This window comes from Carettochelys insculpta, chromosome 1, assembly GCF_033958435.1.
Source record: "Carettochelys insculpta isolate YL-2023 chromosome 1, ASM3395843v1, whole genome shotgun sequence".
NCBI lineage: Eukaryota > Metazoa > Chordata > Testudines > Carettochelyidae > Carettochelys > Carettochelys insculpta.
Genome location: NC_134137.1, coordinates 332,407,993 through 332,422,070, shown reverse-complemented (window position 1 = coordinate 332,422,070; position 14,078 = coordinate 332,407,993). Strand labels below are relative to the sequence as shown.

Sequence of the window (14,078 nt, the reverse complement as noted above, 5' to 3'; positions counted from 1 at the left end):
TAGTTCTTCAGTCATTACCTCATTTATGTTTTGAACTTCAGACTTCATTTTCTGTCTACAAAAGTAGCTTTCCTGTCAGTAGTAACATAAGCCAACAATATTTGGACAAAATGTTGCTAGACAAGCCGTATACTACACTGTTCACAGAGATAAGGAGCGTACCTTTGTGCCAAGTGCTTCTGATGGTGAATCAGATATTTATCTTAAAGAAAAACCTCTGGTAAAACCTGGACATAACAAGCACTTAAAGTGGGGGGCTTAAAGATGTAAACAACTTTTGTTTTGTACCTGAGTTGTAAGGTGGATGAGGACTTGTGTTGATGTGGAGGGATAGCTCAGTGGTTTGAGCATTGGCTTTCTAAATCCAGGGTTGTGAGTTCATTCCTCAATGGGCCATTTAGAGGTCTGGGGCAAAGGAGAAAAATTACCAGGAATGGTGACATAGGTCCCACTGTGAGTGTAGGAGACTAGACTTGCTCTCTCAAGGTCCCTTCCATTTCTGCACATAGCATAAAAATGGGGATGTCTGTCCTCTGGAAGAGGCTATGTGGCTAAAGGCTAGAGTATTTTATAGGGAGTGGCCCTTAAAGTTGTTTCTGGATTCCTTCAGGAGATACAGAGTAGCGGGAGCCCACTGTGAGGTACAACAGGGAGCCTACCTTTCATTCTTCAGAAGTCAATAATTTTATACTTTCTTCGGTGTTTTGTATTGTTAGAAGATCTCTTGTGGGAATCTTTGTAGAGGATAACAAGTTAGCTAGTGAGCAGGAGTTAATTATAATATTTAAGGATTTAAAAGCTGTATTAAATCAGAGCTGGGGTGTGTGAGAAGACTGGAGGAAAGGAAAGGACATGGGTCTAGACAGGCATATTAAAAGAAGACAACATTGCAGAAATCACAAGCTCTGCGTAATGTGCACTAATCATCTTCACTTTGCTTCTTGCATCAAGGCCTCCTTTTTTTCCTCCATTTTTGTTTGTAATGTTGGTAAGACCTTTTGAGAGAGGATTAATTTGGTTCTTTATAAGGTACAGCATGGTATTGCATGCTGTAAAATATCATTATCATTGACTGATAACCACCCTTTTTATCAATGTGATAGCAATCTGTAAGGCAGACAAACACACAGACCAGCTATATGAACATATCAACCAACAAAATGCTCAGATCTGCAGTGCTCAGCAGAGGCAGCATTTGCCTGGAGATCGTGGCATGATGTAAAACTGAGAGTTGAGTCTAAAACTGTGTTTCTTAAACTGTATTCTGCAGAACACTGGTGTTCTGTGAACGACTCACACTAACTCAAGTAGACCTCACGTGCATGTCAACTTGTACTGGGAATTATGTCTCCCAAGTGCTCTGAACTAAGAACTTACCTTCTTAGTTCAGAGTGCTGACAGGAGCTAAACTCGATTTTTGTTAATAATGTATAGTATCTTGCAACCATTCCTCCTTTTTCATTTCTAGTGCCCTTTTGTGCCTCACCCTCTTTCCTTTCTGTCTCTTTTAGGAGCATGAAATAATTTGTCTTTAAGATTACAAGATGCATTGTTCTTGCCAATTGTAATAGTATGGTTGAAGTGATTTTTGCTTCTTTATAATCGAGGTCTAATTCAGCATTCACATTAGATCTCAATCCCAGCTATTTTTCCTTACTTTATACTAAGGGGTTCCTGTGACTGTTTTAAGCTTCTGAGCTGGCTCCGCTTTTCTTAGCAGTTGTATAGTGGCCCAGTTTTGTTTCATTATCTGAGGATCCCCACCCTAATCTGCAAATGGTCTGTTCTTCATACAGTTGTTAGATACAAGTGGCTTTGTCTAAAAATGGCTGGAGAGAGAAGAGCAAAACTTCCTCCTCTGCTTACCTTAACAGCAAACCAAAGCTTCCTTATAGTGGCTGCAAATTAAAGTGTACCATGAGGTGGCTCGTTCAAAGGAGTGTAAGTTTCTACCCTCTACAGATTTATCTTGTTCTCCCATGGCAGTCCCTTGTTTGTGTATCACCTGGACACTTCACTCTTGCCAGAGGGGGGAGACCCATACGCAAATGAACATAAAAACCAAACAAAATGCTATTGTTGATTCACAGGGTACAGCCATGAAGGGGTTGATAATCCCTGATATTATTGACCTTAACATTTCCCAAATTAAACAAAGCAGCAGAAATGTAGCACTTTAAAGGCTAACAAAATGATTTATTCAGTGATGAGCTTTCGTGGGACAGACCCACTTCTTCAGATCAATTTAATTGCCAATACAGACTGATGTTTATAAGTACACTCATCCCTCGTTTAATGAGTACTTGACTGACAAGTACCCACTACAGTGAGGGGGACACACACCTACCAATGTTCACTAGACAAGTGAACTTCCCCCACTTATACAAGCCAGCCACTGGGAGAGGCTGGGAGACCAGCAGCCCCATGGCTGGCTCCGCTCCAGCCTCATGGCCCCTGGGGGAGAGGTTGAGTCTGGCAGCCCCACGGAGTCCCTGGCAGGGGAGGGGGCCAGTGAGTCCCACAGCCCCCCAGCTGGCTGCACTCCAGCTGCTGGATTCCCAGCAGGGGTGTGGAGAGACTGGCAGCCCTGTGGCTGGCTGCACTCCAGCCTTAGGGTTGTTGGCACAGGGAGGGGGGCAGTTCGGCAGCCCCCCGGGGTCCCCAGCAGGGGGGTGGAGCGAAGAGACTGGCAGCCCTGCGGTTGGCTCCGCTCGAGCCGCGGGGTCCCTGGTGCGAGGGGGAGGGGGCGGCGGGAGTGGCAGCCCCGCAGCTGGCTCCATTCCAGCTTCAGGGTCACTGGCTGGGACATGGGGAAATCCTGCAGCTCCCCCAGTCCCAACTTTCCCAGCCCACAGCTCCCCACACACACCCCACCCCATCCTGTTTCAGTTCCAAACCCCCTGCCACCCCGCAGGTACCTCTGGTGTAGCCAGGAAGAACAAGCTGCCACCTCTTCCACCTGAGCTGCCTACAGGTTTTAACCCACTCTCTCTCTCGCTCATGTCTCCAAACTGTCCCCAGCCTTTAACCCCCTCCCAACCCGAGGTTCACTTAGTTTTCAAATGCAGCGCCACCTGCTGCCCCTCCGAGCACTTGGAACCAATCAGTCTTTTACAAGTATTTTAATAGGAATTTAGCGTGCCTCTTGTGAGTTTTCACCGAGGAGCAAAAAGTTAGGAACAAAATGTGGTAGTATAGCAAGGGATGAGTGTACAGGGGACCAAAAAAAAATTGCAATAAAAATTGATAAATCAAATAGGATTGAAGAAAGGGGATGAGAGGTGGGGGGATGTTAATTGTCCTGTCTGAGATAATTATGAGCATCAAAGGAAGGGAAGCAGTCCCTGTAATGCATGAGGTAGTTGATGTCTCTGTTCATACCACATATTAATGTATCAAATTTGAATATGTACTCTGACTCAAATCTCTCTTGTTCTAATTTGTTGTTAAATTCTATGTGTTCCAGGACACGCATTCTCAGGTCTTTAACAGAATGTCGCACTCCATTGAAGTGTTCACTGACTGGCTTATGTGTATTGAGTTTTTTGATGTCTGCTCTGTGTCCATTTATTCTTTGGTGAAGGTTTTGCCCAGTCTGTCCAATGTACATAGTGTCGGGGCATTGTTGGTACATAATAGCATAGATAATGTTCCTAGAAGTGCACAAGAATGTGCCTTTGATCTTGTAACTAACATGGTTAGGTCCAGTGATGGTATCCCCAGAATAAATATGTGGACAAAATTGGCAGCAGGGTTTGTTGCAAGGAAGGTTCCAGGATTTGTATTACTGTGTTATAGCCTGTGATAGCTGGTGTGAATCTTTCTCAGGTTAGGAGGTTGCTTATAGGAAGGGACAGGCCTGTCACCTAGAGCCTTCTGAGGTGCGGCAGCCTGATCCAGAATAGGTTGTAGATTTTTTTAATGATGCATTGCAGGGCTTTGAGTTGGGCGCTATAGGTTGATGACAAGTGGTGGTGTGTTGTTTGATCTTCTGGGGCCCGTGTTGAAGTAGCTGGTTTCTGGATATTCGTCCAGCCCTGCCAATTTGTTTTTTTTACTTCTCCCGGCGGGTAATTCAGTTTCATAAATGTTTGGTAGAAGTCTTATAGTTTTCGGTCTCTGACACTAGGATCAGAGAAGATGCGACTGTATCTAAGGGCTTGACTGTAAACAATGGATCGTGAGCTGGATGGAAGCTGGAGGCATGTAGGTGAGTGTAGCAGTCAGTGGGTTTTCGATAAAGGGTGGTGTTGATGTGGCCATCAGTGGTTTGTACTGTGATATCCAAGAAATGTATTTCTCATGTGGAATAGCCAAGGCTGAGATTGACAGTAGGATGCAGGTTGTTAAAATCTCTGTGGAATTCTTCCAGAGTCTCTTTACCATGGGTCCAAATGATAAAGATGTTGTTGATGTAGCATAAGGAAAGGAGGGGTAACGGGGAATGAGAGCTAAGGAATCATTGTTCTCAGTTGGCCATAAAAATGTTGGCATACTGTAGGCCATGTGGGTGCCCATAGCAGTGCTGTTAATCTGGAGGCATAAGTTGTCCCCAAATCAAAATAATTGTGGGTGAGGAAAAGGTTACATAGGTCAGCCACCAGATCTGCTGCGGTAACATCGGGGATGGTATTCCTGATAAATTCTAGTCCATCTTCATGGGGAATGTCGGTGTAGAGGGCCTGTACATTCATGGTGGCAAGGATGGAATTGTCAGGAAGGTTTCCAATGTTTTGTAAGTTCCTCAGGAAGTCATTGTTATCTCAGAGATAGCTAGAATGCTGGTGGCGTAGGTTTTGAAGAGGAAAGTTCATCACTGAATAAATCATTTTGTTAGTCTTTAAAGTGCTACATTTCTGCTGCTTTGTTTTGTTGGAGTACAGACTAACGAGGGTACCTCTCTGTTACTATTTCCCTAATTAGATCATTTTGATACTGCTTTTTGAGGTAGTGGGGACGGAAAGCTGATCAGCTGTATCCCTTCCTTATGCTAGTCCTTCCCCCAAAGTTTCAGCAATATAAGGGTTTGAACATTGCCACTCCCTTCCTAATTCTTCTTTGGGTTTGAAAATAACTTTTTGAGGAATTCGTCTCTTGCACGTTCTTTTTAAAAATATTTTTGAGGCACTTTTAAAATCTTGTGTTGATCGTCTTGTATTATATTTGTCTTGAGAGCTTCTCCTGGACAGTTGCAAGATCTGGCTAGAGTGCTCAGAACGTAGCATTTCTGTTTATCAAGAAATTATATGTAGTGCAGATTGAACCTTTCTCCTTTGGCACCCTCAGGACCTGACTGGTGCTGGACAAGAGAATTTGTGGGTTGACAGGAGTGTCAATATTATCTAGCACATTACCAACACGTCCACTGCTTTTTGGACTGTTAGAAGACAGCTAGCGGTAAATTATATTAAATAACAGCACAGAACACTGAGCGCCAGGACTGGTGGCTGTGAACAAACTATATGGGACCACAGGAAACTTGTCCACACCCATGATAAGTGGTTGTCCAGCTAACTAAAATTATGCTGGATTATGGAATTTGCTGGATTAGAGAGGTTCAGCCTGTAGCCATTTACAGGGCCTGGCTCATACTCTGCCTAGCCCCCCTTGAGTGTCAAAATCTACATAGGGAAGTAACACAAGTCTCCTAAGTAGTAAGAAACCATGCATAAATGATGGTTTGAGGTGCAGAATTACAGCTGGCTAATATACTTTTTCTTGTGTGTGGGAAATCATTAGTTGAGAACCATATTCTTGGTGGTGGTAAGTCCTGTTGGTTACTCCCCCCTCCGTAAATATTTAATGAGGTAATATTAAATGCTAAGGTAGCCTGTGCTGAAATAAAAGCAGTCAGAGGTCAGAAGGGGGCTAGCATTGGGGAGTTACAAACCATCATCCCTACCAAACAGGTAGGATGGAATTAATTCTCTTGTCAGGAGACACAGCCTATTTCCTGTTTTGGTGATTTCCCACACAAAGTCCAGTTTATGAAGCAAGACCAAATATCACACTCCTCCCCCTGCATCAGTGGGAATCACTGCAATTTTAAGTGGAGAAGATAAACATGGGCACAGCTGCTATAATGAATAACTTTGTAATTGTGTGTTGCTAGCTTTTCTAAGCTCTATCTTTGTGCCTGTGGGATCATGTTTGAAATGCTATGGTTTTGTTTGGCTTGGTTTGGTTGGGCTAAGAAGCAGACTTCTGGGCATTCAGTTGTGGAATTTGTTTCCAGAGTTGTAAAACAGATGTAGTCTTTTAATTGACAAAAGAAAATTTATGGAGCAAAGCATTTTCTTTCCCTAGGGATAGATATAAAGACACTAGAGAAAACATTTTAAATATTTGTGCTTACGGTGTGTATTGGAGTTAGAATTGCTTACCTTTGTGAACTTTTTAACATTTTGACAGGTGTGAATGTAGAATCTAGTTTTCAATTTGGATGGACTCCGCTGATGTATGCTGCTAGTGTTGCTAATGTGGAATTAGTGCAGATCCTACTGGACCGAGGTGCTAATGCAAGCTTTGATAAGGGTAAGACACTTACGAATGAAATTAGCAGTCACAGTTAATTCTGACTATTATACTTTATCCCAGCCTTTCCCAAAATGTGGTCCATGGCCCAGTACTGGTCCTTGGGGGTGGGAGGGAGAGATCCTTAGAAAACATACAAATTATTGTGCATAATGCTATTAATTTGTAAGAATTGTAATTAAGGTAATGACAATAAGTTAGGCATGTAAGTATTTTATATCAAGATTTATATTATGTACTGTTATTTTTGTGAAATACTTAATAAACAATGAAAATATATTTTTCATTGTTTGTTTTTGTTTTTTTTTTAATATGTGTTTATATTTTTGGGCTGCAAAAAAAATACTGGAAAAGAAACCAGGTTCCAACTACATAAAGTTTGGGAAACCCTGCTTTATCCTATTTATGTTGTCTCTTAAATATTCGGGGGAAAAATGGGTTGTGTGATCAAATATTAGGCCCTAAGTTTGACTTCGTAATTTGGAGATTGTTATCAAGACTGTAGAAAAAAAATTAGACCATCTACCACACCATCACTCTCAAAACATTTGATTTAATTTTGTTTAAGGAGATCTTAATATATTGTGCTTGTCTGAATTAGTTATGAAGTAAACACAAGTTAAATTGTATTGCTAGAACTGTTCTGACCTGAGTTACTGCCCTTTTGCTTATATTCTGTAGGAAATGGAATGGAGAAAATATGTTGCTTAAATTACAAGATACTGTTGTGTACTTAAATATTTTTGAGTAATTTGTATACTATAGCAATACCCAGAGTGCCCTTAAAGGAGTGCCAGTTGTATTAAATGCTTTTACACAAATGTTTGAAGAGAGAGTCTTCTCTCCAGATACTTCTGTAGCTTAACTCTGATAGAAATGCTGTGCTCTCCTTTCTACCATTTACATCGCTTCATATCTCCTTTCCACCTGGTTGCAAAAGCCAAAATGTTGCTCCTCTCGGCTTCCAAGTTCTGTGGGAGTGGTGCTCATTTGCAGTGTAAATAAATGTGCATTCATTATGTTTTAACTTTTCTAAAAATGCAGCACCATATTGCATTAAAATGAACATTGTCAGATTTTAAATTGATGAAAGGGGAACAGACTTCTTTTAATTATTGTCCATTTCCAGGACAGTGCTCAATACACAGTAATTCCAAGAATTGAGACCTCCTCTGTCAAGTGTGTTTTCATGATAACTTTTAATGTGCTTCCCCCCCCTTCTATCTTGCTATGTGGAAGACCTACCCAAGGGAAAGGAGATTATGACTCGATCATACAAGTGGAAACCAACTCTGCACACAGTGTTGTCAAGTAATCTAATGAAAAAATAGACTATACTATAATCTTTCTTATAGTAATTATACCTATTGCTTACAATTAAAGCAAATAGTTTGACAGAAATGTAATGTTTAAGATGATGATTTTCCCTTCAATATTGCAGTGTTTTTTTCAATATGCAACTACAGAGAGCCTTAATTGCAGACGTGTCGTATTTGGTTGGAAAGGTTTCCGAAAGCTTTATCAAGGTTGGCTAGTGCTTTTTTCAGTGCTTTTTAGAAAGAAACAGCAGTCGACAGAGCAAGAAAAGAGAAATAGAGCAGGAAAGATGGATCAGTTGAGAGCAACAGTTAGCAAAGATAAACAAGTCTCACTCTGTATTACCATTACCAGAGCAAATGGAAATATTGTGAGGAAAAATTGTGCAGGATAAATAACTTGTTGGGAACATCTAAAAATTGAATGAATGGTACATAATATAAATTAATTATAGGGGCAAATTAATCTTGATTGATCTGAGGTTTAGATGATGGTTTATGGACTTTTAATATATATGATGTAACATGTGGCCCCAAGTGTATTAAAAAAAAAGTTACTTTATGTTCAGAGCTGATGCTGTCTAAGAAATAGGCTCAAATCTCTTTTCAGTGTCTTTGTTCACAAGATTTCATATTGACTAGTAATGCAGCGTATTTTCTTGCCTTGATGAAAGTCCCAGTTAATGTATTTCTGTATTGTAAAAGATAGCAACACAGATACTTCTATTTTTTCCATAGGCAGTAACGTATTTCAGCTATTAGTTGGATGCAGAAGGTTTCAAAATAACCTCTGTGCCTTCCATCTTGTTTTAAACCTAATGTCCTCCTTTAAGTAATTGAACTCAGATGAATTTCAGTGAACTGCAGTAGAATGTCACTTGAATACGAGTTAGTGGGCAGATAATGGCACTAGCATGCACAAACATATGGTTGTGAGTATTTGTTTTTTGAAAAGAGAATAATCTATGCTTCAGGCTTTACAAGGAAATAATTATAAAGTGCAATTTTGAAAAGCTGGTCTAGCAATCACGTAGTTACATCATTGCAGTAAATAAACTAGCGTTATCCTGACCACAGGAATTTTGTTTTTTAAAGAAGCTTATTTTTACACTATATGGAATACAGTATCCTAATGAATCTTAATGAAAATGCTGCTTAACTGGTATATGTTTTAATAAAAACAGACTCGTTATATGGCCAGATCCTGCTCTGTGCCAAGTCCTCTGTGGCATTGTGATACTACAGAGAGGACTTTAAAGGCTATATTTGGGGAATTTCTAGATGACACCAAGTGGCATAACTGTCCCTACATCACTAACTCCTGCATTCTTCTGGATTTAAGGGACATATTTGGGAATGGCTGGAATGTGCTCATACTTTAGAGCATCAGCAAGCTGCTAAATACTGAGGGGTAGGAAGAAATGTCTTCTGTTTCCAGATTATTCCATAGTTTTCCTCTTAGGCTATGTCCACACTACATAATAAAGTGGAATTTAAGGCAGTTAGCTCAATTTTTACAATGTTGCTGTCTTCACTGTAAATACCATTAGGTTGATTTTAGTCAGCGCTAAGGTTGGTATTATAACGCCATGCAAAGCTACTTAACATAGTGTCAAATTCGAATTAAGGCTAGTGGGGAAATGCCATGTCTTTAAATCAACTTTATTAGTCTCCAGAGGTGTCCTATACGTATCCCACAATGCTCCACAATTGTGCACTTTACCCTCTTCTATCTCCACTGCTCTCCGGGGCACAGGCATTAGGTAACAAGAAGCTTGTAGCTGTAGGATCACGCTTGTATGAGAGGCTGAGAAACTTCTTTCTTTCTTGGCTGTCAGCACTGTGAGTGTATCTACCCATTCAAAATAGCCCCACCACAGAGTTCACGTTTCTGTATCTACCTCTGCAAGCTGAGCACTTGAGGTCTTTTTCCTGCACTGGTACCAGCCCCTGCCTCACTGCAGCATGCAGTATCTAGGCTGTTGGGGGTCATGCATGAAATAGAGTTTAATATGCGTGAATTTCACAGAATCATAGGGCTGGAAGGGACCTCAGGAGGTCATCTAGTCCAGCCCCCTGTTTCAAGCAGGATCAACCCCCACTAAGTCATCACAGCCATGACCTTGTCCAGCCGGGACTTAAAAACCTCAAGGGATGGAGAAACCACCGCCTCTCTAGGCAACGCATTCCAATGCTTCACCACCTTCTCGGTGAAGTAGTTTTTCCTAATATCTAACCTACACCTTTCCATCTTCAACTTCTGACCATTGCTCCTTGTGCTGCCATCTGACACCACTGAGAACAGTTTCTCACCCTCCTCTTTAGCACTCCCCTTCAGGAAGTTGAAGGCTGCTATTAAATCACCCCGAAGTCTCCTGTTCTATAAACTAAACAAGCCTAAAATCCCTCAGCCTATCCTCAGAGGTCTTGTGCTCCAGCCCTGTAATCACTTTTGTTGCCCTCTTCTGAACCTGCTCCAGCAAATCCACATGGTTTTTATACTGGGGGGCCCAAAACTGGACACAGTCTTCAAGATGTGGCCTCATCAGTGCTGAAGAGAGGGGAATAACTACTTCTCTAGATCTGCTCAAAATGCTCCTCCTAATGCACCCTAGTATGCCGTTAGCCTTCTTGGCTACAAGGGCACAGTGTTTACGTATATCCAGCCTTTCATCCGCCATAACCCCTTGGTCTCTTTCCATCATACTGCTGCTGAGCCAGTCGGTCCCTAGCCTGTAACAGTTCTTGGGATTCTTCCGCCCCAGGTTTAGGACTCTACACTTCTCCTTGTTGAACCGCATCAGGTTTCTTTTGGCCCAGTCCTCCAATTTATCCAGGTCACTCTGGCTTCTCTCTTTACCTTCCAACGTCTCACCTCTCGCCCTAGTTTTGTGCCCTCTGCAAACTTGCTGAGGGTGCAATCCAGTCCCTCATCCAGGTCATTAATAAAGATGTTGAACAACACTGGCCCCAGAACCAATCCTTGTGGCAGTCCGCTTGAAACCGGTCACAATCCAGATATTGATCCATTGACCACTATCCATTTTGCCCGACCCTCAAGCCAGCTTTCTATCCATCCTGTAGTCCAAAGATCCAACACATTTCCTTAACTTATGGACAAGAATGTTGTGGGAGACCGTCTCAAAAGTCTTGCTGAAGTCAAGGTATATCACATCCACTGACCTACCCCATGTCCACAGAGCTTGTTACCTCGTCACAGAATCTAATCAGATTGGTCAGGCAGAACTTGCCCCTGGTGAATTCATGTTGGCTACTTGTGATCACTTCTCCTCTTCCAAGTGCTCCAAAATGGATTCCTGGAGGATTCCCTCCATTATTTTCCCAGGGATTGAGGTAAGGCTGACGGGTCTGTAGTCCCTGGATTGTCCTTCTTTCCTTTTTTAAAGATGGGCACTCCATTTGCCTTTTTCCAATCATCTGGGATCTTTCCTGATCATCAAGTGTCTTCAAGGATAATGGCCAAAGTTTCAGCAATGACCTCTGCCAGTTACCTTAGTGTACTCTTGGGTGCATTAAATCCAGACCCATGGACTTGTGAACATTTATTTTTTCTGGATAGCTCAGAACTTGTTCCTTCCCTACAGATGGCTGCCTTCCACCTTCCCATACTTCATTGTCTAGGACCATCATGTGGTAGTTGACTTTGTCCGTGAAGATTGAGGCTAAAAAAGCATTGAGTACTTCAGCTTTTCCTGCATCATCTGTCACTAGGTTACCTCCCTCATCCAGTAATGGCCCCACACCTTCTCTGATAACCTGTTTATTGTTAACATGCCTGTAGAAACCCTTCTTGTTACTCTTCACTTCCCTTGCCAGCTGCAGTTCCAATTGTGCTTTTGCTTTCCTGATTACTGCCCAGCATTCTCCAGCCGTATGTTTATACTCCTCCTTAGTCACCTGTCCCCGTTTCCATTTCTTGTATGCGTGCTTTTTGAATTGAAGCTGACTAAATATTTCCCTGTTAAGCCAAGCTGGTTGCCTACCATGTTTGCATTTCTTACTATGCAATGGGGTGGTTTGTTCCTGTGCCTTCAGTAGGACTTCTTTAAAATACTGCCAGTTTTCTTCAGCTCTTTTTCCCTTCATCTCCATTTCCCAGGGGATCCTGCTCATCTGTTCTCTCAGGGAGTCGAAGTCTGCTCTCCTGAATTATCTCATAGCATAGACGTAGCCTTAGAGTTCTTATATTTTGTTCTGAAATATCTGCTAGTGGCTACTATTGGGCTGGTGTAGTGAGCTAATATGGACTACTAGTCTGATCCATTATAGCAGTTCCTGCATTTCTGGTTATGTCATTTTGTACTGCTATAAATAATTTATATTTCCTTGGTGTTAAGTCAATAACTGTTTGGAAGGTGCAATATTTTCTTCACCTAAAGATTTTTGTGTTGATTTGCCAAATGGTAAGTTTTAAATCAGTGGTGTGAAAATAATATCTGTATGATCAGTTTATGTAGCTTATAGAACTGGTTAAAAAATAAAAGTATCTTTTGGAAAAAAAAATACAAAAACTTCAATTTTCTCTGAAACCATCATGATTTGCCCCCTCCTTTTTTTTTTTTTTTTTTTAAATAATATGAAATTGCACATCCAGTGAGTAAAAACACTTTCACTGGTTTTGTCTCTCCACTTTGCTCTCTCATTTGGAAAAAGTATTTTTCTCACCAAAATGACATGCAGTTTTGAAACTCTTAATGGGAAAAGAAACAGTTTGCACCAAAACGAACGTTTTCTTTTCTTGTCCAAAGGCATGAGAGGGCAACAAGTTTTTGATGGAAAAATTTCAACCAACTATTCAAGTGCTGTGTTCATGGATGCTCCATGGTAGGTGTTGGGCTCCCCCAGCACACAGATCTTTCATAGCGGTCCTGAGTGGGGCTGCACACATGCCACTCACACCACTAGGGTAGTGCGGGCAGCCCCGCTCTCCTCAGTTGCTTCTTTGCTGTGTTTGGAGTAATGGCTCTCCTTTCACCTCAAAACCTGTAGACAGAACTAGTGTTAGTTAGCATCTACCTTGTTCTTTCTCTTGTACATAGTTAATCCTTTATATATACACTCACACCACTAGTAGTAGGCATCCTTCAGTCTACGTAGACTATGGATTGCGCCCTTCATAGTTCCATTTGGGATCATCATTTGCAGCGTCGACTGTGAAGGCCCACACGAGAGTGACAGTCCTTGCTGCATCTGTTGCATGTGTAATGGGTGTCTGGTAGGTCCTTACTGTGCTTTCCGTTGGCTCGCTTCTCCCTCTGCTAGCTGTCTGATCCTCATCTCACCCTTCTGAAGGCCCTTGTGTAGTTCCTGCCTCCATCTGCTGTGATCGTCTGCTGGCTCCTCCCTGCTGTCCGGCTCGATGTCTACCTCCCTGAGGTCCCTCTTGCAAACGTCTTTGTAGCGCAGTTGGGGGTGTCCAGAAGGTCTTTTGCCAGAGGCTAGCTCGCCATACAGGATGTCTTTTGGGATCCTTCCATCATTCATCCTGTGGACATGCCCAAGCCAGCGGAGCTGCTGCTGCCTGAGGAGGGTGTGCATTGCTGGGATTCCAGCTTGCTCAAGGACAGCGGTGTTGGACACTCTGTCCTTCCATGATATTCCAAGGATGCACCTGAGGCAGCGCAAGTGGAAGACGTTCAGCCTCTTTTCCTGGAGGGTGTACAGGGTCCAAGGCTCGCTGCTGTAAAGGAAGGTGCTGAGGATGCAGGCTCTGTAGACTTGCATTTTGATGTGGGTGTACAACTTGATGTTATTCCACACTCTCTTGCTGAGTCTGGACAAAGTTGTGGCTGCTTTTCCGATCCTTCTATTTAGCTCAGTCTCCAATGACGGGGTGATGGTGGACCCAAGGTAAACGAACTCGTGGACGACCTCTAACATGTAGTTGTCAATGCTGATTGATGGAGGTTCAGCAATGTACTGACCAAGTACATTGTCTTCTTTAGGCTGATGGAAAGCCCAAAGTCCTTGCATGCTTTGGAGAACTGATCCAGCAGTTTCTGAAGCTGGTCTTCTGTGTGTGACACTACAGCAGCGTCATCTGCGAACAGCATATCTCTGAGGACTTTCTGCACCTTAGATTTAGCTTTTCAGCCTTGCAAGCTTTAACAGTTTCCCATCAGATCTTGTGTGCAAAAAGGTGCCCTTTGTTGAAGATCCAAAGGCATGCTTCAGGAGTGCGAAGAAGATTCCGAACAATGTCGGAGC

At 42.3% G+C, this 14,078-nt stretch overlaps 1 protein-coding gene across 1 annotated transcript in view; it reads left to right on the top strand.

Moving 5' to 3' along the window:
* ASZ1 (ankyrin repeat, SAM and basic leucine zipper domain containing 1) overlaps nucleotides 1-14,078 on the top strand; it is a 104,922-nt gene that overhangs the window by 9,436 nt on the left and 81,408 nt on the right. Inside the window, exon 3 of the mRNA XM_074984099.1 lies at nucleotides 6,412-6,534. Within this exon, the coding sequence (XP_074840200.1) occupies nucleotides 6,412-6,534 (123 nt within the window). The remainder of the gene's footprint in view (nucleotides 1-6,411; nucleotides 6,535-14,078) is intronic.